Below are 26,851 nucleotides of genomic sequence, written 5' to 3'. Positions count from 1 at the left end.
AGCAGGTGTCAGAACATCAGTGTGGGGAAAATTAAAGGATGAAAAACACATTCCAATTTTTTGGACCTTCAGTCACAAGACATTAACAACTTACAAACATAACCCTTTTCAGCATTGCTTTGCAATCTGCATAAACTTTTGACATTTCAAACAAGGGACTTTACAGTGAAAGGACCCAAAGTACTCGCAAACACTATGACACGTACAGTATGTCTCCCTTTTGAAAACTACAAGAGAAATATTTTTGGTGCAATTGTTTTAGCCTATGTTGTCTCACAATGGGTACAAAAAAGTATAGAATAATATATATATATGTACCGCTCTACAATTAACACTCGTCATAATTTATTAACATACAATGCCATATTATACATGTTCCTATACATATTTCTACAGCCTTCTAAAGTGTTGGAATGTCCAGGTTTGTCCTGTAAGTGCTTGTCATTGGAGCATCCCCTGGTTGCAGTTTGAGCCATAGCCACTGGAGGGGGAAAGTGCCTCTTCCTGGTGCTGAGAGGACTGCTCTTCTTCTGTCTGTTCAGAGAGGAAGCTGGGGAAGGTCTGTGCTCGGGGGATCATCGTCAGGCTCGTACCTGGAAACAACAGGAGAAGACAGTGGTGAGGGAAAGGATAGTTTCTCTGGCTATGGTCCATACTAGGTCATTCAGTGCCTTCAGAAATGATTCATTCCCTTTATTCCACATGTTGTTGTGTTACAGCCTTAATTCAAAATGGATTAAATCAATTGTTTTGCCTCACCCATCTACACATAACACACCATAATGACAAAGTGAAAACATATTTTTACAAATTTATTGAAAATGAAATATAGGAATATCTCATTTATGCAATTATTCACAACCCTGAGTCAATACATGTTAGATTCACCTTTGGCAGCGATTACAGCTGTCTTTCTAGGTAAGTCTCTAAGAGCTTTGCACGCCTGGGTTGTATAATATTTGCACGTTCTTTTGTAATTATTTTTGAAATTCTTCAAGATCTGTCAAGTTGGTTGTTGATCATTGCTAGATAGCCATTTTCAAGTCTTGCCATAGATTTTAAAGCTGATTTAAGTCAAAACTGTAATTAGGCCACTCAGGAACATTCAATGTCATCTTGGTAAACAGCTCCGGTGTAGATTTGGCCTTGTGTTTTGGATTATTGTCCTGCTGAAAGGTGAATTCATCTTTCAGTGTCTGGTGGAAAGCAGATGGAATCAGGTTTTCCTCTAGGATTTTGCCTGTGCTTAGCTCTATTCTGTTTATTTTTTATCCTGAAAAACTCCCCAGTCCTTAACTATTACAAACATACCCATAACATGAGGCAGCCACTACTATGCTTGAAAATATGAAGAGTTGTACTCAGTAATATGTTGTATTGATTTTTCCCAAACATAACACTTTCTATTCAGGGAAAAAGTTAATTGCTTTGCCAATTCATTTTACAGTATTACTTTAGTGACTTGTTGCAAACAGGATGCATGTTTTGGAATATTTTTTATTCTCTAAAGACTTCCTTCTTTTCACTCTGTCAATTAGTTTAGTATTGTGGAGCACCAACAATGTTGCTGTTCCATCCTCAGTTTTCTCCTTTCACAATCATTCAACTCTGTAACTGTTTTAGAGTCACCATTGGCACTCATGGTGAAATCCCTGAGTGGTTTCCTTCCTCTCCGGCAACTGAATTAGGAAGAACGCCTGTATCCTTGTAGTGACTGGGTGTATTGATACACCATCCAAAGTGTAATTCATAACTTCACCACACCCAAAGAGATATTCAACATTTGGTTTAAAAATCAACCAATAGGTGCTTCCCTGGTCTTTGTGGTTGAATCTGTGTTTTAAATTCTTTCTGAAGGCGCACTGTACATTGTATTCACTCCCATTTAACGTTTTAATTTAATGTAAAATAGATTAAATTGAGATTTATTGGTAACTGACCTACACACTATACCCCATAATGTCAAAGGGGAACTATGTTTTTTATTTTACATTTTTGCAAATTAATTAAAAATGAGAAATATCTTGAGGCAATAAGTATTAACCCCTTTGATATAGCAAGCCTAAATAATAGCAACCCTAAAACATTTGCATAACAAGTCACAAAATAGGTTGCATGCACTCACTCTGTATGCAATAACGGTGTTTTACATGCCCCACACACACAATTACCTGGAAGGTCCCTTAGTTGAGCAGTGAATTTCAAACACAGATTCAACCACAAAGACCAGGGAGGTTTTCCAATGCCTCGCAAAGAAGGACACCTTTTGGTAGATGGGTGAAAAAAGAAGACGTTCAACATCCCTTTGAGCATATTGAAGTTATTGATTACACTTTGGATGGTGTATCAATGCACCTTGTCACTACAAAGATACAGGCATCCTTCCTAACTAAGTTGCTGGAGAGGAAAGAAACTGCTCAAGGATTTCACCATGAGGCCAATGGTGACTTTGAAACAGTTAGAGTTCAATGGCCGTGATAGGAGAAAACAGCATTGTAGTTACTCTACAATACTAACCTAAATTACAGAGTGAAAAGAAGGAAGACTGTACAGAAGAAAATATATATAAAACAATTATCCGGTTTGGAACAAGGCACTAAAGTAATACTGCAAAAAAAAAAATGTGGCAATGCAATTACCTTTCTGTCCTGAATACAAAGCGTTATGTTTGCTGCAAATAAAATACAACACATTACTGAGTACCACTCTCCATATTTTCAGCATAGTAGTGGCTGTATCATGTTATGGGTATGCTTGTAATCGTTAAGGACTGGGGAGTTTTTCAGTATAAAAAATAAACAGAATGGAGCTAAACACAGGCAAAATCCTAAAGGATAACCTGGTTCAGTCTGATTTCCTCAATACACTGGGAGATTAGTTAACCTTTCAACAGGACAATAACCTAAAACACTTAGCCAAATCTACACTAGAGTAGCTTACCAAGAAGACAGTGAATGTTCCTGAGTGGATAAGTTACAGTTTTGACTTAAATCTACTTTTAAAAAATCTATGGCAAAACCTGAAAATGATTGTTTAGCAATGATCAACAAACGCTCTTAGAGACGTACCAAGAAAGACTCTGCGCTGTAATCGCTGCCAAAGGTGCTTCTACAAAGTATTGACTCAGGGGTGTGAATCCTTATGTAAATTGGATATTTCTATATTTCATTATCAATACATATGCTAAAATGTCTACAAGCATGTTTTCACTTTGTAATTATGGGGCATTGTGTGTAGATGGGTGAATAACTTCTGAAGGCACTTAATTATATGTAGTATGCTGTGGGTGTTGGAAGAGTGTGTCTTGTTTCACCCAACCTGAAACATAGAAGATGTTTGTCTCATATCGCTTTGACAATCTGAGAGTGTCTGTTGAAAACACATGTTCACAACAACAATTCAGTGTTTGCTTTGTTGTACTGCACAGCGCTAAACGTTTAGCTTGTTTCTCTGCAAAAAAACACCTCTCTTCTTAATCCAAATTATTTATCCAATTTGCTTCCGACATCCTTTTTTCAGATATTTTTGGAAATGGGTGTAAATGGATACTTTGGGGGGGTGTTTTTCACTTAGACTCCGGTCATTAATAATGGATGGGAGTCAGCTGGTCTTGGAAATGTGTGGCGGTAAGATGAGGACACAGTAGAGTGCAGAGGACTGCTGATTGGGTGTTGCTGACCAGGAAGGAAGTGGGTATCAATCAATATTTCATGAGGTCCAGAAGAACCCTTTAGACTATATGCTGCAATCAACTGTACCTCCAACACCTCTGGCTGTTTATTAACTATATTAATCCAATCTAATAGACCAAGCAAAGCTAATTATACATCAATACACTGTGCAAGCTTTGTTAGAGATTAATTGAAACTGAACTCATGAATTGCAAATGATAGGTTATGTTCTATGGTATAGGTATGTCCATTTTAATATCAAAGACAGTAATTCCTTGCTTTATTCCTTGCCAGTTGTGAACCCCCTCCAGTGTGCCCCTGTGTCTGTAAGCTGTAGCTGGATCCTATCAGGAGGGAATTGGTGTGTGGTTACTGGTCTGTGCCACTCTGTGCCACCCTGCCTCTTCGGTGTGGTGCCAGGCTAGCCGTGCCACCACACTGTGTGTCTGTCAATGACTCCTCCACATAAACCATGTTCCAGTCACCTTGGCAAGCGCTGACAAACTGCAGATAACATGGCGTGGGAGCAGGGGCAGAGACAGAGAGGGAGAGAGGGGAGGATTGTTTGATTACATGTGAAAGAACATGTGTATGAGAATGGAGAGAGCGAAAGAAAGAGAGATTAGAAAAGTGAGTTTGAGAGCGAGTGAGCAACAAGGAAGGAGAAACAAATAGTGAGAGAGACCAGTGTGAGTGGGTGATGTGAAGCCAATCACAGCAGTGTGTCTCAGAGAGAACATGTGAAGTGAGTCACACATACACTTTGAAAATACTGCACTGGTGAAAATCTATTCTCCAGAAAACAGAAGTAGAATTATCTGATTCAGAATGTCCCTAGTACAGATCCTCCAACATTCGCTCACTCTACCACTTTAGAAAATCACTGAGACCGTAACGAGGGAAAAAGGGAACATTTCTCTTTTTGTCTCCGTATTACATTTGTGAAACAGCCGGGGTGCAGCCAACCACAGCCCTCTCATCTATCTCTGCCAAGACAATTTTTTTCTCTACCCACCACAATGTAGGCTGGAAATGGAGTCTTCCAGTCCAGCTCAGAGTTAGAAAACACAACAGAACTAAACATCTGCTGGGCCTTAAACAGCTGTGTGTGTGTGTGTGTGTGTGTGTGTGTGTGTGTGTGTGTGTGTGTGTGTGTGTGTGTGTGTGTGTGTGTGTGACAAGACCCCTGTCAAGATCCAAGCTCTGGACGCAGACCCCTGTCTGGACTGTAGTAGACACACAGGCTATGGACCGCCGCAGCCCCCCACCTCCTCTGCTCTGAGAGGCAGAGAAAGCCACAGAGAGAGAAAGAGCGAGAGCCACAGAGAGAGACAGAGCCACAGAGAGATGGAGCGCTACCGAGTGAGAGAGCCACAGAGAGAGAGCCACAGAGAGAGAGAGAGAACCACAGAGAGAGAGCCACAGAGAGAGAGAGAGAGAACCACAGAGAGAGGAGATTACCTTGTCCTACTGTCACCAACAGAACAAGGTCTACAGGAACAACTTAACATTCTTTGGGAATACAACATCAACTTTCATAAAACCAAAGTCTTGATTTTCCAGAAAAAGGCCAGGAATCAGAGCAGTAGACACTCAAATGAGGAAATACCATGGTTAAACATGCCCTGTGAATAAAAATCAGTGCCTCTGTTGGATTTGGTCTGGCAGAGAATGCACTAAAAGAAAAAGCCTGCAAAGCATTTTACTACATAACAATACAATTCAAAAAAATATATACTCCTATCCAAATCTGGTGCAAAATATTCAACAGTGTAATTTTACTAATTGCACTATATGGAAGCGAGGTTTGGGGTCCAACCTATAATTATGATTGTAAGCATTGGGAGAAAAACTCTATAGAAAATCTACATACAGAATTCTGCATAATTGTCCTAAATATCCAAAAGAAAGTACCGAATAATGCATACAAAGTGGAACTCGGAAGATTCACTTTAATTGTAAATATAAAGATTTTGGCATAATTTGAAATTAAGCCCCAAAACATCCTTAGAATTCAAAATACTCGAAACCAAAGAGCTGAACTGTGAATGTCAACTGTTAAAAACACTAAACAACCCTATTATTCAAACATACAGAGAAATCAATCAAACTGTTAGAGAAATGAAAACCTTTTTGACAAATTGGGAAAAGAAAAACACACAATAAACTAAATTGCTATTTGGCCCTCAAAAGAGAATACAAATTGTAAGAATATCTCTACTGTCAGAGCTACAAAACAGAGACAGACCCCAACCAAATACAGGCTCAGCGACCACCAATTGGCTATAAAAAAGGAGGTGACACAAAGCGACATGGCTACGCAAAGATGAGCGTCTATGTGGTCACTGCACGACAGGGGAGGTAGAGACAGAGATGCACCATTTCCTCTACTGTGAGAAATACCCCCAAATAAGATCATCTTTTTAAGAAAATATCTCAATCAATTCCCATCTTCTGTGCATTTACTAATGACATAAAGCTGGGAATTATTCTGGGTGAGGGAGAAACTGCAAATATCATATGTACAGTTGAAGTCGGAAGTTTACATGCACTTAGGTTGGAGTCATTTAAAACTCATTTTTCAACCACTCCACAAATTTCTATTTAACAAACTATAGTTTTGGCAAGTCGGTGAGGACAATTACTTTGTGTGTGACACAAGTAAATTTTTCCAACAATTGTTTACAAACAGATTACTTCACTTATAATTCACTGTATCACAATTCCAGTGGGTCAGAAGTTGACATACACTAAGTTGACTGTGCCTTTAAACAGCTTGGAAATTCCAGAAAATGATGTCATAGCTTTAGAAGCTTCTGACATCATTTGAGTCAATTGGAGGTGTACCTGTGGATGTATTTCAAGGCCTACCTTCAAACGTAGTGCCTCTTTGCTTGACATCGTGGGCAAATCAAAAGAAATCAGCCAAGACCTCAGAAAAAAAATTGTAGACCTCCACAAGTCTGGTTCATCCTTGGGAGCAATTTCCAAAAGCCTGAAGGTACCACGTTCATCTGTACAAACAATAGTACGCAAGTATAAACACCATGGGACCACGCAGCCGTCATACCACTCAGGAATGAGATGTGTTCTGTCTCCTAGAGACGAATTTACTTTGGTTCGAAAAGTGCAAATCAATCCCAGAATAACAGCAAAGGACCTTGTGAAGATGCTGGAGGAAACAGGTACAAAAGTATCTATATCCACTGTAAAACTGTGATAACGTGCGTCTCGGTGAGAGGTGTAGGAGTCAGGCGCAGGAGAGCAGGGATGTCTGAGAAGCATGTTTAATAATATAGTCCACCATTACAAAAATGGCAGACGAAAATCCAAAAACTACGCTCTCGAATACTCGTGGAAACGCACGGATGAACAAACACAGTTCCGCCACTTTACATACACCTGCGTAATAGTGAAAACAACAAACATCAAATACAATCAAGCGCAATACACACAAGTCTAATCCCGCAAGAACTAAGGCAGGCAACAGGTACCCTATATACACACAGAAATAAACGCAAATGAAACCAGGTGTGAAAAAAATCACAGACAAAACAAACAGAAAAGGAAGAAGGAATCGGTGGCGGCTAGTAAACCAGCGACGCCGACCGCCGAGCGCCGCCCGAACAAGGAGAGGAGTTACCTTCGGTAGAAGTCATGACAAAAACGAGTCCTATATCGACATAACCTGAAAGGCCACTCAGCAAGGAAGAAGCCACTGCTCCAAAACCGATATAAAAAAAGCCAGACTACGGTTTGCAACTGCACATGGGGACAAAGATCGTACTTTTTTGGAGAAATGTCCTCTGGTCTGATGAAACAAATATAGAACTGTTTGGCCATAATGACCATCGTTATGTTTGGAGGAAAAAGGGGGATGCTTGCAACCCGGAGAACACCATCCCAACCGTGAAGCACGGGGGTGGCAGCATCATGTTGTGGGAGTGCTTTGCTGCAGGAGAGACTGGTGCACTTCGCAAAATAGATGGCGTCATGAGAAGGAAAATTATGTGGATATATTGAAGCAACATCTCAAGACATCAGTCAGGAAGATAATTTGGCTAAGGTGTATGTAAACCTCTGACTTCAACTGTATATGATTGCCATAGTCTGAGGGACATCCCATGAACATTAATTTGCTGAATGATTTACATTGTATATAACTTACTGTTAATACATAGTGGAACCATCATCCATGTACATGTTCTTTATTATTTATCAGACATACTCTTTCTATTTGTTTTTTATCATTTTATTTTTATCTATTTAAATGTTTTGACCGAAGATTACACAATACAACATCAGTAGTGTTGAACCTGTATACATGATTATCCTGTATGTACTATTTATTCAAATGTTATTATTACAACTAAAATGAAGTGTATTTCATTATCCTCATCACATTGCACAGTATTTACTGAAATGCCGCACCACTGTACTGCTTTGGCAATATCTACAAATTGTATTTCATGCCAATAAAGAAATCTGAATTTGCGAGAGAGAGCGCATGCGAGAGAACAGAGAGATACAGAAAAAATATAGAATTAGAGTTGGATAAATCTAGGTAAACATTCATTTTTTAAGCAAGGACTTATGCAGAATACTAACCTCAACATCAAAACCTTCAATTCAAATCACAATTCTAGACCTAAAAGCTTGATTTTGGACTATTACTACCAAAGACCATCAGTGGAAAATGGCGCGGAATTACATGGTTGACATTTTACATTCTCCCAAACAATTGTGCTCTTTTGTATTTTTTGTGTGTTTTGTGTAACTTATTTTTTTACTTATTGTGTACATAATGTTGCTGCTACCGTCTCTTATGACCAAAAATAACTTCTGGACTGCAGAAAAGCGATTACTCACCACGGACTGGAAGAAACTTTTTCCTTTAACGAGTCCGACAAGAAGGATATCCTGCTTTCACTGGAACAGGCCCAGATCCCAGCCTTTTGAGTGAAGAAAAGACGACAGAAAAGGGGACGCAGATCGGGGATCCTTCTGAGAATCCGGAGGTGAGCAAGTAAACTCCCAATGCCTTCCATTCTTCTTGCTAACGTGCAATCATTGGACAATATTATTGATGACCTACGATTAAGATTATCCTACCAACGGGACATTAAAAACTGTAACATCTTATGTTTCACCGAGACCTGGCTGAATGAAGAGACGGACAATATAGAGCAAGCAGGATTTTCCATGCACCGGCAGAACAGAGATGCTACCTCTGGTAAGACAAGGGGTGGGGGTGTGTGTCTTTTTGTCAATAACAGCTGGTGCGCGATGTCTAATATTAAAGAAATCTCGAGGTATTGCTCGTCTAAGGTAGAGTACCGTATCATAAGCTGCAGACCACAATATCTACCAAGAGAGTTCACATCTTCATTATTCATAGCCGTCTACATTTGAAGTCGGAAGTTTACATACACCTAAGCCAAATACATTTAAACTCCGTTTTTCACAATTCTCAACATTTAATCCTAGTACAAATTTCCCGTCTTAGGTCAGTTAGGAACACTACTTTATTTTAAGAATGTGAAATTTATTTCAGCTTTTGTTTCTTTCATCACATTCCCAGTGGTTCAGAAGTTTACATACACTCAATTAGTATTTGGTAGCATTGCCTTTAAATTATTTAACTTGGGGTCAAACGTTTCGGGTAGCATTCCACAAGGTTCCCACAATAAGTTGGGTGAATTTTGGCCCATTCCTCCTGACAGAGCTGGTGTAACTAAGTCAGGTTTGTAGGCCTCCTTGCTCGCACATGCTTTTTCAGATCTGCCCACAAATTTTCTATAGGATTGAGGTCAGGGTTTTGTGATGGCCACTCCAATACCTTGACTTTGTTGTCCTTAAGCCACAACTTTGGAAGTTTGCTTGGGGTCGTTGTCCATTTAGAAGACCCATTTGACACCAAGCTTTAACTTCCTGACTGATGTCTTGAAATGTTGCTTCAATATACAGTGAGGGAAAAAAATCCAGAAAAACGCATGTCAAAAATGTTATAAATTGATTTGCATTTTAGTTAGGGAAATAATTATTTGACCCCTCTGCAAAACATGACTTAGTACTTGGTGGCAAAACCCTTGTTGGCAATCACAGAGATCAGATGTTTCTTGTAGTTGGCCACCAGGTTTGCACACATCTCAGGAGGGATTTTGTCTCAGTCCTCTTTGCAGATCTTCTCCAAGTCATTAAGGTTTCGAGGCTGACGTTTTGCAACTCAAACCTTCAACTCCCTCCACAGATCTTCTATGGGATTAAGGTCTGGAGACTGGCTAGGCCACTCCAGGACCTTAATGTGCTTCCTCTTGAGCCACTCCTTTGTTGCCTTGGCCGTGTATTTTGGGTCATTGTCATGCTGGAATACCCATCCACAACCCATTTTCAATGCCCTGGCTGAGGGAAGGAGGTTCTCACCCAAGATTTGACGGTACATGGCCCCATCCATCGTCCCTTTGATGCGGTGAAGTTGTCCTGTGCCCCTTAGCAGAAAAACACCCCCAAAGCATAATGTTTCCACCTCCATGTTTGACGGTGGGGATGGTGTTCTTGGGGTCATAGGCAGCATTCCTCCTCCGCCAAACACGGCGAGTTGAGTTGATGCCAAAGAGCTCAATTTTGGTCTCATCTGACCACAACACTTTCACCCAGTTGTCTTCTGAATAATTCAGATGTTCATTGGCAAACTTCAGACGAGCATGTATATGTGCTTTCTTGAGCAGGGGGACCTTGCGGGCGCTGGACGATTTTAGTCCTTCCTTGTTTTCTTGCTGACTATGGTCCCACCTGCCTTGAGATCATTGACAAGATCCTCCCATGTAGTTCTGTGCTGATTCCTCACCGTTCTCATGATCATTGCAACTCCACAAGGTGAGATCTTCCATGGAGCCCCAGGCCGAGGGAGATTGACAGTTCTTTTGTGTTTCTTCCATTTGCGAATAATCGCACCAACTGTTGTCACCTTCTCACCAAGCTGCTTGGCGATGGTCTTGTAGCCCATTCCAGCCTTGTGTAGGTCTACAATCTTGTCCCTGACATCCTTGGAGAGCTCTTTGGTCTTGGCCATGGTGGAGAGTTTGGAATCTGATTGATTGATTGCTTCTGTGGACAGGTGTCTTTTACAGGTAACAAACTGAGATTAGGAGCACTCCCTTTAAGAGTGTGCTCCTAATCTCAGCTCGTTACCTGTATAAAAGACACCTGGGAGCCAGAAATCGTTCTGATTGAGAGGAGGTCAAATACTTATTTCCCTTATTAAAATGCAAATCCATTTATAACTTTTTTGACATGCGTTTTTCTGGATTTTGTTGTTGTTATTCTGTCTCTCACTGCTCAAATAAACCTACCATTAAAATTATAGACGGATAATTTCTTTGTCAGTGGGCAAACATACAAAATCAGCAGGGGATCAAATACTTTTTTCCCTCACTGTATCCACATAATTTTCCTGCCTCATGATGCCACCTATTTTGTGAAGTGCACCAGTCTCTCCTGCAGCATAGCACCCACACAACATGATGCTGCCACTCCCGTGCTTCACGGTTGGGATGGTGTTCTTCGGCTTGCAAGCCTCCCCCTTTTTCCTCCAAACATAACGATGGTCATTATGGCCAAACAGTTCTATTTTTGTTTCATCAGACCAGAGGACATTTCTTCAAAAAGTATGATCTTTGTCCCCATGTGCAGTTGCAAATCTTAGTCTGGCTTTTTTATATCGGTTTTGGAGCAGTGGCTTCTTCCTTGCTGAGTGGCAATTCAGGTTATGTCGATATAGGACTTGTTTTACTGTGGATATAGACACTTTTGTACCTGTTTCCTCCAGCATCTTCACAAGGTCCTTTGCTGTTATTCTGGGATTGATTTGCATTTTCAAATCAAATCAAAAATCAAATCAAATGTATTCGTCACATACACATGGTTAGCAGATGTTAATGCGAGTGTAGCGAAATGCTTGTGCTTCTAGTTCCGACAATGCAGTAATAATCAACGAGTAATCTAACCTAACAATTCCAAAACTACTACCTTATACACACAAGTGTAAAGGGATAAAGAATATGTACATGAATGAGTGATGGTACAGAACGAGTGATGGTACAGAACGGCATAGGCAAGATGCAGTCGATGGTATCGAATACAGTATATACATATGAGATGAGTAATGTAAGGTATGTAAACAAAGTGGCATAGTTTAAGGTGGCTAGTGAAACATGTATTACATAAAGATGCAGTAGATGATATAGAGTACAGTATATACATATTCATATGAGATGAGTAATGTAGGGTATGTAAACATTATATTAAGTAGCATTGTTTAAAGTGGCTTACATCAATTTCCATCAATTCCCATTATTAAAGTGGATGGAGTTGAGTCAGTGTGTTGGCAGCAGCCACTCAATGTTAGTGGTGGCTGTTTAACAGTCTGATGGCCTTGAGATAGAAGCTGTTTTTCAGTCTCTCGGTCCCTGCTTTGATGCACCTGTACTGACCTCGCCTTCTGAATGATAGCGGGGTGAACAGGCAGTGGCTCGGGTGGTTGTTGTCCTTGATGATCTTTATGGCCTTCCTGTGACATCGGGTGGTGTAGGTGTCCTGGAGGGCAGGTAGTTTGCCCCCGGTGATGCGTTGTGCAGACCTCACTACCCTCTGGAGAGCCTTACGGTTGTGGGCGGAGCATTTGCCGTACCAGGTGGTGATACAGCCCGACAGGATGCTCTCGAAGTTAGTGAATGCTTTTGGTGACAAGCCAAATTTCTTCAGCCTCCTGAGGTTGAAGAGGAGCTGCTGCACCTTCTTCACGACACTGTCGGTGTGGGTGGACCAATTCAGTTTGTCCGTGATGTGTTCGTCGAGGAACTTAAAACTTACTACCCTCTCCACTACTGTCCCATCGATGTGGATAGGGGGGTGCTCCCTCTGCTGTTTCCTGAAGTCCACAATCATCTCCTTTGTTTTGTTGACGTTGAGTGTGAGGTTATTTTCCTGACACCACACTCCGAGGGCCCTCACCTCCTCCCTGTAGGCCGTCTCGTCGTTGTTGGTAATCAAGCCTACCACTGTAGTGTCGTCCGCAAACTTGATGATTGAGTTGGAGGCGTGCATGGCCACGCAGTCGTGGGTGAACAGGGAGTACAGGAGAGGGCTCAGAACGCACCCTTGTGGGGCCCCAGTGTTGAGGATCAGCGGGGTTGAGATGTTGTTACCTACCCTCACCACCTGGCCCGTCAGGAAGTCCAGTACCCAGTTGCACAGGGCGGGGTCGAGACCCAGGGTCTCGAGCTTGATGACGAGTTTGGAGGGTACTGTGGTGTTAAATGCTGAGCTGTAGTCTATGAACAGCATTCTCACATAGGTATTCCTCTTGTCCAGATGGGTTAGGGCAGTGTGCAGTGTGGTTGAGATTGCGTCGTCTGTGGACCTATTTGGGCGGTAAGCAAATTGGAGTGGGTCTAGGGTGTCAGGTAGTGTGGAGGTGATATGGTCCTTGACTAGTCTCTCAAAGCACTTCATGATGACGGAAGTGAGTGCTACGGGGCAGTAGTCGTTTAGCTCAGTTACTTTAGCTTTCTTGGGAACAGGGACAATGGTGGCCCTCTTGAAGCATGTGGGAACAGCAGACTGGGATAAGGATTGATTGAATATGTCCGTAAACACCACCAGCCAGCTGGTCTGCGCATGCTCTGAGGACGAGGCTGGGGATGCCGTCTGGGCCTGCAGCCTTGCAAAGGATAACACGTTTAAATGTTTTACTCACGTCGGCTGCAGTGAAGGAGAGTCCGCAGGTTTTGGTTGCGGGCCATGTCAGTGGCACTGTATTGTCTTCAAAGCAGGCAAAAAAGTTATTTAGTCTGCCTGGGAGCAAGACATCCTGGTCTGTGACAGGGCTGGTTTTCTTTTTGTAATCCGTGATTGACTGTAGACCCTACCACATACCTCTTGTGTCTGAGCCGTTGAATTGTGACTCTACTTTGTTTCTATACTGACGCTTAGCTTGTTTGATTGCCTTGCAGAGGGAATAGCTACACTGTTTGTATTAGGTCATGTTTCCAGTCACCTTGCCCTGGTTAAAAGCAGTGGTTTGCGCTTTCAGTTTCACGCGAATGCTGCCATCAATCCACGGTTTCTGGTTTGGGAATGTTTTAATCGTTGCTATGGGAACGACATCGTCAATGCACTTTCTAATGAACTCGCTCACCGAATCAGCGTATTCGTCAATGTTGTTGTTGGAAGCAATGCGGAACATATCCCAGTCCACGTGATCGAAGCAGTCTTGAAGCGTGGAATCAGATTGGTCGGATCAGCGTTGAATAGACCTGAGTGCGGGAGCTTCTTGTTTTAGTTTCTGTCTGTAGGCAGGGAGCAACAAAATGGAGTCGTGGGCAGCTTTTCTGAAAGGAGTGCGGGGGAGGGCCTTATATGCGTCGCGGAAGTAAGAATACCAATGATCCAAGGTTTTACCAGCCCTGGTTGCGCAATCGATATGCTGATACAATTTAGGGAGTCTTGTTTTCAGATTAGCCTTGTTAAAATCCCCAAATACAATGAATGCAGCCTCAGGATATGTGGTTTCCAGTTTGCAAAGAGTCAAATAAAGTTTGTTCAGGGCCATCGATGTGTCTGCTTGGGGGGGAATATATACGGCTGTGATTATAATTGAAGAGAATTCCCTTGGTAGATAATGCGGTCGACATTTGATTGTGAGGAATTCTAAGTCAGGTGAACAGAAGGACTTGAGTTCCTGTATGTTGTTGTGATCACACCACGTCTCATTAATCATAAGGCATAAGCCCCCACCCCTCTTCTTACCAGAAAGTTGTTTGTTTCTGTCGGCGCGATGCGTGAAGAAACCAGATGGCTGCACCGATTCCGTTAGCGTCTCTCGAGTGAGCCATGTTTCCGTGAAGCAAAGAACGTTAAGTCTCTGATGTCTCTCTGGAATGCTACCCTTGCTCGGATTTCATCAACCTTGTTGTCAAGAGACTGGACATTGGCGAGTAGTATGCTAGGGAGTGGTGCGCGATGTGCTCGTCTCCGGAGCCTGACCAGAAGACTGCTTTGTTTGCCTCTTTTACGACGTCGTTGTTTTGGGTCGCAGGCTGGGATCCATTCAGTTGTCCTGGGTGGAAGGCAGAACACAGGATCCGCTTCGCGAAAGTCATATTCCTAGTCGTACTGATGGTGAGTTGACGTTGCTCTTATATTCAGTAGTTCTTCCCGACTGTTTGTAATGAAACCTTAGATTACCTGGGGTACCAATGTAAGAAATAACACTTAAAAAAACGAAATACTGCATAGTTTCCTAGGAACGCGAAGCGAGGCGGCCATCTCTGTCGGCGCCGGAAGTATCACATTTTTCACACCAAAGTACGTTCATCTCTAAGAGACAGAACGCATCTCCTTCCTGAGCGGTATCACGGCTGCGTGGTCTCATGGTGTTTATACTTGCGTAGTATTGTTTGTACGGATGAACGTGGTACCTTCAGGCATTTGGAAATTGCTCCCAAGGATGAACCAGACTTGTGGAGGTCTACAATTTTGTTTCTGAGGTCTTGGCTGATTTCTCTGATTTCTGATTACACCTTTTCTGTCTCATCCTGGAATAAACAAGGTCTGAGGTCATCTGTTTTTGACCTAAAGAGCAGGAACCCAGACTTCATCAAAGAAATTGGAAATATCCATCCTACAAGAAACATGGTATAAAGGAGACCTCTAGGTAGCCCTCTAGGCTACAGAGAGGTGGTAGTCCCATTCACCAAACTACCAGGTATGAAACAGGGAAGAGACTCAGGTCGATGTGCTAATTTGGTATAGAGCAGACCTAACCCACTCTATTAAATTAGTCAAAACAGGAACATTTTACATCTGTCTAGAAATGAATAAGGAAATTATCTCAACAGAGAAAGATGTCCTCATGTGTGCAACCTATATACCCCCAATAGAACCCCCATACTTTAACGATGACAGCTTCTCCATCTTAGAAGGGGAGTTCAACAATTTCCAGGCCCAGGGACATGTACTAGTCTGTGGTGACCTAAATGTCAAATTGGCTTTTTACCAAATTATCATACGACAGACCATGTATTCACCCTGCACACCCTAATTGACAAACAAACAAACCAAAACAAAGGCAAAGTCTTCTCATGCCTTGTTGATTTAAAATAAAAAGCCTTCGACTCAATTTTGCATGAGGGTCTGCTATACAAATTGATGGAAAGTGGTGTTGGGGGAAAAACATATGACATTTTAAAATCCATGTACACAAACAACAAGTGTGCAGATAAAATAGGCAAAACACATACACATTTATTCCCACAGGGCCCTGGGGTGAGACAGGGATGCAGCTTAAGCCCCACCCTCTTCAATATATACAGTGGGGCAAAAAAGTATTTAGTCAGCCACCAATTGTGCAAGTTCTCCCACTTAAAAAGATGAGAGAGGCCTGTAATTTGCATCATAGGTACACTTCAACTATGTCAGACAAAATGATTAAACAAATTCAAGAAAATCACATTGTAGGATTTTTAATGAATTTATTTGCAAATTATGGTGGAAAATAACTATTTGGTCACCTACAAACAAGCATGATTTCTGGCTCTCACAGACTCCTCTTAAAGAAGCTGCACTTCCTAACCTCCTACCAAATGTTTGACCATATTAGAGACACATATTTCCCTCAGATTACACACATCCACAAAACATTTGAAAACAAACCCAATTTTGATGAACTCCCATATCTAATGGGTGAAATACCACAGTCTGCCATCACAGCAGCAAGATTTGTGACCTGTTGCCACAAGAAAAGGGCAACCAGTGAAGAACAAACACCATTGTAAATACAACCCATATTTATGTTTATTTATTTTCCCTTTTGTACTTTAACCATTTGCTCATCGTTACAACACTGTATATATACATAATATGACATTTGTAATGTCTTTATTCTTTTGGAACTTCTGTGAGTGTAATGTTTACTGTTCGTCTTTATTGTTTATTTTACTTTTGTATATTATCTACTTCACATGCTTTGGCAATGTTAACATATTTTTCCCATGCCAATAAAGCCCCTTGAATTGAATTGAGCGCGCTAGAGAGAGTGAGAGTACGAGCACGCAAGACATAGAGAGACAGAGAAAGTGAGAGCACACGTGCGAGAGAGAAGGCAAGAGAGAGCATGAGAGAGAAAGAGGGCTGGGGACAAGATTACCAGTGTACTGAATGAGACATTACAAATGTACAGCACATTCATAAGCTGCAGGCGATCCATTATTTAAGTTGTACCTGTTGCAGTAGAGATAGTAGTATCACCATACTCTCTCTCCTATCATAATCCTATGTCCTTACTGACTTCCTCTCCTCCTTTCAGTAAAATCCACTTTTATCACTCTGAAAGGATCAAATAAGAACACTGCTATTAGAATTGCTAATGCTGCTGCTGTGGATAGGCGGATAACTGTTGAAAGATGCGTTTCAGAGAGGGAGAGAGAATGAGAGTGTTTACGTGAGTGGGGGGGCAGAGAAAAAGGGATAGACAGAGAGAGAGGTAGAGGGAGGCAGGGACACAGACAGAGAGAAGCATAGAGAGAAATAACTGAACAATTATCTCTAAAACCAGCAATTCTTGTGCATTTCCATTCCAATATCAGTTGGGGTAATTGAACCGTTTCAGACAGGCGTTGGGGCTTGATTTTTTATCTTGCCTTTAAAACTTTAAAGTGCACTTATTATTTTGATGCATCATCAATCTCTCAGTGGGAAACAAACAGCACCATTCTCCTCTCTCAAAGGAAAAAACGGCCTTCTATTAAACATGGAGCGTTTGTAAGAATATAAAAAGCCAGTCATTTTGTATTATGGTTATTAGTAAGACTTTAAAATCATCTAAGAGAGGAAATATGATTGATATCTTCTTTGACTAAAGGTCTGTTTTTTTCTATATATATATTTACTGATTTAAAGTGTCAAGTACATAAGCGAAACAGAAAGAGCAAATGAGTGGGTGGGAAACACATTATTAAAATTGAAGATGAAACATTTTGCAGTGGTCTGGTGTTGAGATATACATTCTTTGCATACAATGCCTTCAGAAAGTATTCACAACCCTTGACTTATTGCAAATTGTATGTTACAAAGTTGGATTAAAACGTTATGTGACCTTTGGCAGAGATTACAGCTGTGATTTTTATTTAATTTTTATTTTCACCTTTATTTAACCAGGTAGGCCAGTTGAGAACAAGTTCTCATTTACAACTGCAACCTGGCCAAGATAAAGCAAAGCAGTGCGACAAAAACAACAACACAGTTACACAAGGGATAAACAAACGTAGTCAATAACACAATAGAAAAATCTATATACAGTGTGTCATGACGTTGCCCTCCTTGGGGATAGCGAGTACCATCCCCCTCTCTCTGCACCACCCCCCTCTCTCTCTCACCACCTCTCTGTCTTCCCCCTACCAACAGGCTCTGTTAGGCAGGTCATACATTCCTAGAGGAGTTCTCTCCTCATGGCCAGAGTATAAGAGAGAGAGTGAGTTTTCATAGAGAGAACAAAGGAACTTCTTCCACATCACAGAACTTGAGAACTGAACAATATCCATGTTCTGGAGAAGGTATAAACGGTCGATGAAGTAGCCAGATAGGAACAGGTCCGTTTTGTACAATTTGTGGACTTCAGGAAAGACAATACAGTCACATTACCATAACTCTGTTTATACAAGAGTCTCAGTTGTGAGGCTTGCATCTAATTGTTGTATAAAATGAATGAGTAAAGATGACACTATTTGTGAAATTATGTAATGTGATTTTAAACGGTTTAATGAAGGAAACTCCAATTCCCTTTGGAGTGTAACTAAATCATTGGCCCGCCCCATGAGCACAGACTGAGTACAGATCTGGCGTCACGGGACAGCCTCTTTCTACTGTTACGAATATAACCCCCATTCGGGAGGAATTCCCTTCAGACCAGCTTACCTCGATTATCGAGAGGGCTAACGTTTGAGTAGAGACCATAAACCTGAGTATAAGCTAAGGTTGTAATGGTTGTTGAAACTCTGAGACTATCGATACAGACAGAATAAGAGCAAATCTTTGATACTAATTACTAGTCTGCAGCTAGAAATTAAGTACCCATGAATGCGAGGACAACCGCCGAAACATCTATCTATAACAACATTTCTGAATGGGACTCTGAACTATCCATTCTAACCACGGAAGAGAGAGAGAGAGGGCGGAAAAACTCTACAACAGAAACTAACTTTCCAACAGAGATCACGACGACACACTGAGCGTAAATATACATCCTGATTGCAATTATTCCCGAATGAGTGAGCGTTCATGTGCAAAGGAGTAGCATTTAAATTGTTATAATTATCAACTGTGTAGTGACTCTTTTGTCTTTCGCGCCCTTCTCAGTCCCTTTGTCTACCAAGCCGCCATGCCGGTTTAGCCCACTAGGGCACATCCCCTATCATTTCCTTGTAACCATATCTACTTTGTTTGTTTGTATGTGTGTGCATTTCTGTGATTATTTAGTTAGCTAATGAATAAATGATTGAGACAATTGAGGTATGGATGACTCATAGTGAAGACTGGGTTCGTGCAGACTTTTGGAATGAGACTAATGTAAGGTAAAGAATAACTCATTAATTAGAAGACTAATTGATCAGATATTAAAATATCTTAAAGTTATATTAAGTTATATTAAAGTTATAAAATTATAACTTTGTAATCTGAGCATTTTCCTTGGTGTCCTGACTTCCTAGTTAATTACATTTACCTGATTAGTTAATCACGTAATAATAATTACAGAGAATTTATTTGATAAACTAACAGTCTTCAGTTTAATGATGCCAAAGACATGACAAGTGTGTGCAAATGTAGTAAGATGAGGGCGATAAGGCAATAAATAGGCCATAGTGGCAAAATAATTACAATTTAGCAATTAAACACTAGAGTGATAGATTTGCAGAAGATGAATGTGCAAGTTGAGATAACAATATGGGGATGAGATAGTTGGGTGAGCTATTTACAGATAAGCTGTGTACAGGTGCAATGATCGGTAAGCAGCTCTGACAGCTGATGCTTAACATTAGTGAGGGAGATATAAAATATGATTTTTGCAATTCATTCCAGTCATTGGCAGCAGAGAACTGGAAGGAAAGGCAGCCAAATGAGGAGTTGGCTTGGGGTCTTTAAGAGCTTTGCATACCTGGATTGTATAATATTTGCACATTATTCTTCAAGCTGCTAATTGATTTTATATTTAACTAGGCAAGTTAGTTAAGAACAAATTCTTATTTACAATGACAGCCTACACAGGCCAAACTCAGACGACGCTGGGCCAATTGTGCGCCACCCTATGGGACTCCCAATCACGGCTGGGTGTGATAGTCTGGATTCGAACCAGGTTGTCTGTAGTGACACCTCTAACAGCGTATATTTGGCCTTGTGTTTTAGGTTATTGTCCTGCTGAAAGGTGAATTTGTCTCCCAGTGTGTGTTGGAAAGCAGACTGAACCAGATTTTCCTTTATGATTTTGCCTGTGCATATCTCTATACCTTTATTTTAAAAAACGACCTATTCTTTGCCAATGACAAGCATACCCATAGCATGATGCAGCTACCACCCTTTTTGAAAATATGAAGACTGGTACTCAGTGATGTGTTGTGTTGGATTTTCCCCAAACATAGCGCTCTGTATTCAGGACCAAAATTGTATTTGTTTGCCACAGTTTCTGCAGTCTTACTTCAGTGCCTTATTGCAAACATGATGCATGTTTTGAAATATGTGTTATCTGTATAGGCTTCCTTCTTTTCACTCTGTCATTTAGGTTAGTATTGTGGAGTAACTAGGATGTTGTCGATCCATCCTCAGTTTTCTCCTATCACAGCCAAACTCTGTAATTGTTTTAAAATCACCATTCGTCTCACGGTGAAACCCCTGAGCAGTTTCCTTCCTCTCTGGCAAATGGGAGGACGTCTGTATCTTTGTAGTGACTGGGTGTATTGATACACCATCCAAAGTGTAATTGATAACTTCACCATGCTCAAAGGGCTATTTAGTGTCTGTTTTTCCGCCACCCATCTACAAATAGCTGCCTTTCTTTGCGAGGCATTGGACAACCTCCCTGGTCTTTGTGGTTGAATCTGTGCTTGAAATTCACTTCTCTATAATTGTGTGTGGCACAGAGATGGGATAGATGTTCAAAAAACATCTTAACCAATGTTATTGCACACAGAGCAACTTATTATATTATATCCCCATATATTTTTTGTTGTTGTAAATGTATAGTACCATTCAAAAGTTTGGGCCCACCAACTCATTCAAGGGTTTTTCTTTATTTTGACAATTTTCTACATTATAGAATAATAGTGAATACATCAAAACTGTGAAATAACACATATGGAATAATCGAGTAACTAAAAAAGTGTTACACAAATCAAAATATATTTTAGATTTAGATTCTTCAAATAGCCACCCTTTGCCTTGATGACAGCTTTGCACACTCTTGGCATTCTCTCAACCAGCTTCATGAGGAATGCTTTTCCAGCAGTCATGAAGGAGTTACCACATATGCTGAGCACATGTTGGTTGCTTTTCCTTCACTCTGCGGTCTAACTCATCCCAAACCATCTCAGTTGGGTTGAGGTCGGGTGATTGTGGGGGCCAGGTCATCTGATGCAGCACTCCATCACTTTCCTTCTTGGTCAAATAGCCCTTACAAAGCCTGGACGTGTGGTGGGTCATTGTCCTGTTGAAAAACACTAAGCACAAGCCAGATGGGATGGCATATCACTGCAGAATGTTGTGGTAGCCATGACGGTTAAGTGTGTTCCTTGAATTCTAAATAAAGGACCAAGTGTCACCAGCAAAGCATCCCCACACCATCACACCTCCTCCTCCATGCTTCACGGTGGGAACTACACATGCAGAGATCATCCGTTCACCTACTCTGCATCTCACAAAGACCAAAAATCTCTAATTTGGACTCATCAGACCAAACGACAGATTTCCACCAGTTTAATGTCCATTTCTTGTGTTTCTTGGCAAGTTTCTTATTATTATTGGAGTCCTTTAGTAGTGGTTTCTTTGCAGCAATTTGACAATGAAGGCCTGATTCACGCAGTCTCCTCTGAACAGTTGATGTTGAGATGTGTCTGTGACTTGAAGTCTGTGAAGCATTTATTTGGCCTGAAATTTCTGAGAATAGTAACTTTAATGAACTCATTCTCTGTATCAGAGGTAACTCTAGGTCTTCATGTCCTGTGGCGGTCCTCATGAGAGCCAGTTTCATCATAGCGGTTGATGGGTTTTTGCTACTGCAATTGAAGAAACTTTCAAAGTTCTTCAAATTTTCCAGATTGATTGACCTTCATGTCATAAAGTAATGATGGACTGTCATTTCTCTTTACTTATTTGAGCTGTTCATAAAATGGACTTACCAAATAGGGCTATCTTCTGTATACTTCTGCACACCTGTTAATTGAAATGCATTCCAGGTGACTATCTCATGAAGCTGGTTGAGAGAAGGCCAAGAGTGTGCAAAGCCGTCATCAAGGCAAAGGGTGGCTAATTTTAAGAATCTCTAATCTAAATAATTGTCACGCCCTCTTCTGTTTCACCTGTCCTTGTGATTGTCTACACCCCCCTCCAGGTGTCGCCCATCTTCCCAGTTATCCCCTGTGTATTTATACATGTGTTCTCTGTTTGTCTGTTGCCAGTTCGTCTTGTTTGTCAAGTCAAGCAGCATTTTTCTCAACTCCTGCTTTTCCCTATTCTCTCTTTTCTTGCCCTCCTGGTTTTGACCCTTGCCTGTCCGGACTCTGTGCCTGCCTGCCTGACCACTCTGCCTGCTCATGACCCTGAGCCTGCCTGCCATCCTGTACCTTTGCCCCCCCCCCCCTCTGGATTATCGACCCCTGCCTGCCTTGACCTGTCGTTTATCTGCCCCTGTTGCTGTAATAAACATTGTTACTTTAACACAGAAGGCATTTGGGTCTTACCTGAAACGTTATAATAATATATATATTTTAACACTTTTTTGGTTACTACGTGATTGCATATGTGTTATTTTATAGTTTTGATGTCTTCACTATTATCCTACAATGTAGAAAATAGTAAAAATAAAGCTAAACCCTGGAATGAGTAGGTGTGTCCAAACTTTTGACTGGTACTGTAAATATGATTTAAAAAAAAAAATTTTAAAGGGGTGTGAATACTTTCTGAAGGCACTGTATGTCACCAACACATGGCATACTGAGGGAAATGTACACTCATAGAAAAAAGGGTTCCAAAAGGGTTATTCAGCTGTCCCCATAGGAGAACTCTTTTGGGTTCAATCTAGAACACTTTTGGGTTCCATATAGTACCCTTTGTGGAAAGGGTTCTACATGGACCTCAAAAGGGTTCGACCTGGAACAAAAAACTGATTCTCAAAGGGATATTCTATGGGGACAGGCAAACAACCCTTTTAGGTTGTAGATATAACCCTTTTTTCTAAGAGTGTACTATCTTCAAATGTCAAATTCCAATTCATGTAGTGTTCTTCATTTATGTGAATATATAGTATTACTCCTCAACCTGCCGTTTTTGACATGAGTACTTAAAACCGATCTGCCTGTCAAGGTTTATTAAAGGTCTAGTGCATTCAAAAACAAAATGTGCCTGTGTGTTATATGTATTTTCACACTATGAGGCTGGAATAATACTGTGAAAATCAAAAAATGATGTCAAATTCATTTCAGTGTAAAAGCTGTTTGAAAAGACTACCTGAAATTTCTGCCTGTTTTGGTGGGATGGTAACATCCCGAGGCGGTAACTTACTTAATATACCAATTAAGAAAGAAAGCCACTGCTCTCTGCCAATAACAGCTAGATTTCCATTTTACCCTCCCCAATCAAACCCCTCCCAGACACCCTAACAAAATTCTTGCTTGAGAAATTGCTCTTTGCTAAGAAGCGGTTTTTGTTTCTTGTCAACCATTTTAATCAAAAACAATCACAGTAAGTTACTATAATATTACCTAGAAATGATTTGATATTGAGATAAAAACACCTGCAGTTTCTCTCTGTATCTCACCATTACTGAAATGGTTCAAATAACTGTATGGTTTATATTCATACAGTTTGCACTGCTACCTTGCCTGTACTCATTTCATTTGCAAGCAAACCAAAACTTTCCTAGAAGTCTCTAACATCTCAGCCCAAGTCTAATCGAAACAGAAACTTTCGCACACACACAAAAAGCAGCTCATTTATTTCTGGTTCTCCGATTAACTGAATGAGAGAGAAACATAAATAAATAAACATATAGCAAAGCAGCAAAGCTGGATGGGACAAGAACCAGTGTTCCTTCATTATTCCAGAGGACTCATGGGTATTTAAACACAACCCGACCATGACTCAGCCAATTAAGCATGCTGATTGCAGATTCATCACGGCACAGTGACACATAGGGGGCTAATCTAACACTCTCACCTCCACCCACACCCAAATCAGCCCATAGTCAGTATTAATATAGTCACTGTACTGTTACTATACTGGATTTTTTTATCATAAGCTTTTATTATAGATTCATCACAGGTACAGTGACATACAGGGGCCAGTCTGGTCCACACGTTCTGTCTAGCATCTCTCACCTCCACGTACACCCCAATCAGCCCATACTCAGTTAATATACAGTATTAAAATAGTACTAATACTGGTATTATCATAGGCTTGCTATATTGTATGATCATTACGGGCCCACTGAGACACAGGGGGCTAGTCTGGTCCATATACGTCATATCTTACGTATCTCACCTCGTTATCGATAATAATGCAGTTATTTTGCTGTTTTATCACATTATTGTAGTATTGATTCATCATTGGCAAAGTGAGACCCAGGGAATCAGGTCAAAATGCTCTAAATCTCCACTGATTCATGAATTGCAGAACGTGTGCATGTATTTATGTGTGTGTGTATAGAGATGCATGTGTGTTCAGGGATCTCATGTTGTGTGTATAGAGTCATCCAGGATCAGGTTGAGGTCCTATGCCTGGGGAAGGAGATGCCCCATATTTAAAGTTTCAACATTTTTTTATTTTTTTAAATTTAACCTTAAAAACACATTCTTATTTTCAATGACGGCCTGGGAACAGTGGGTTAACTGCCTGTTCAGGGGCAGAACGACAGATTTGTACCTTATCAGCTCGGGGGTTTGAACTCGCAACATTCCGGTTGCTAGTCCAACACTCTAACCACTAGGCTACGCTGCCGCCCCGGCAGAAAATAGTCTCAAGATGGTGTGTAAGGGGTATGGGGGTAATACCTGCTGAGTGAGGATAAAACATGGCTGCCATCAACCAAAAGAGCCAAGTCTGCCTTAAACAAGTCTTTAACCAGTGTCTCCTCAATTTCCCAGATCTGTTTATCTATTGAACTGTATAGAAACCCTACATAGTGTTTTGACATGGTTATTACATATGTCTTAGCTACAGATTGTAAAGCACATAATATGAAATAAGTAAAGATTTTTTTAATCCATTATTAGGGGCTACAGGTTTGCCTAAACAAAGCGATGCCAGAGATTTTTCAACTAACCTGGTATTGGTGATACTATCTTCGTTCTCGATTTGGCCAAACATGTACGTGTGTGGACGTGTTTAACTACTATTTAACTATTCCAGAAGTCCCCACAAGAATAGTAAACAACCAAAAATTTGACCAACTGGGGACATTTTTTTGTCCCCACGAGGTCAAATGTTATTTCTAGGGGGAAAAGGAAGAAAGGGAAGCGCTGCGATGATACACAAGAGTAGAAAGAAGGTGCTCTTTGGTAAAAGGGGTAAATTGGTCCTCAAAAAGAAAAGAGGACCAAGGCACTCTTCATATAATTCATTAAAATGCCTTTATTTATATTGCATGTTCAAAGGAAACAAAGTTTTTAAACTTTGTTTCCATTTAACACACTATTCCAAGTGGGTTTACGGTTAAGGTTAGAATTAATGTTAGGGTTAGAATTACAGTGCCTTGCGAAAGTATTCGGCCCCCTTGAACTTTGCGACCTTTTGCCACATTTCAGGCTTCAAACATAAAGATATAAAACTGTATTTTTTTGTGAAGAATCAACAACAAGTGGGACACAATCATGAAGTAGAACGACATTTATTGGATATTTCAAACTTTTTTAACAAATCAAAAACTGAAAAATTGGGGGTGCAAAATTATTCAGCCCCTTTACTTTCAGTGCAGCAAACTCTCTCCAGAAGTTCAGTGAGGATCTCTGAATGATCCAATGTTGACCTAAATGACTAATGATGATAAATACAATCCACCTGTGTGTAATCAAGTCTCCGTATAAATGCACCTGCACTGTGATAGTCTCAGAGGTCCGTTAAAAGCGCAGAGAGCATCATGAAGAACAAGGAACACACCAGGCAGGTCCGAGATACTGTTGTGAAGAAGTTTAAAGCCGGATTTGGATACAAAAAAGATTTCCCAAGCTTTAAACATCCCAAGGAGCACTGTGCAAGCGATAATATTGAAATGGAAGGAGTATCAGACCACTGCAAATCTACCAAGACCTGGCCGTCCCTCTAAACTTTCAGCTCATACAAGGAGAAGACTGATCAGAGATGCAGCCAAGAGGCCCATGATCACTCTGGATGAACTGCAGAGATCTACAGCTGAGGTGGGAGACTCTGTCCATAGGACAACAATCAGTCGTATATTGCACAAATCTGGCCTTTATGGAAGAGTGGCAAGAAGAAAGCCATTTCTTAAAGATATCCATAAAAAGTGTCGTTTAAAGTTTGCCACAAGCCACCTGGGAGACACACCAAACATGGGGAAGAAGGTGCTCTGGTCAGATGAAACCAAAATTGAACTTTTTGGCAACAATGCAAAACGTTATGTTTGGCGTAAAAGCAACACAGCTCATCACCCTGAATACACCATCCCCACTGTCAAACATGGTGGTGGCAGCATCATGGTTTGGGCCTGCTTTTCTTCAGCAGGGACAGGGAAGATGGTTAAAATTGATGGGAAGATGGATGGAGCCAAATACAGGACCATTCTGGAAGAAAACCTGATGGAGTCTGCAAAAGACCTGAGACTGGGACGGAGATTTGTCTTCCAACAAGACAATGATCCAAAACATAAAGCAAAATCTACAATGGAATGGTTCAAAAATAAACAT

General features: G+C 40.9%; 1 protein-coding gene across 1 annotated transcript in view; it reads right to left on the bottom strand.

Annotated features, from left to right (window-relative positions):
* Positions 1-328: 328 nt before the first annotated feature.
* Positions 329-26,851, bottom strand: part of dok6 (docking protein 6) — an 84,176-nt gene continuing 57,653 nt past the window's right edge. The window contains 1 exon segment of the mRNA XM_031796468.1: positions 329-593. Coding sequence (XP_031652328.1) covers positions 442-593 — 152 coding nt within the window. The 3' untranslated portion in view covers positions 329-441.

The sequence above is a fragment of the Oncorhynchus kisutch genome, linkage group LG18 (assembly GCF_002021735.2).
Source record: "Oncorhynchus kisutch isolate 150728-3 linkage group LG18, Okis_V2, whole genome shotgun sequence".
NCBI classification, from domain to species: domain Eukaryota; kingdom Metazoa; phylum Chordata; class Actinopteri; order Salmoniformes; family Salmonidae; genus Oncorhynchus; species Oncorhynchus kisutch.
Note: the sequence above shows the minus strand (reverse complement) of the source record. Positions and strands in the feature narration are given on the sequence as shown.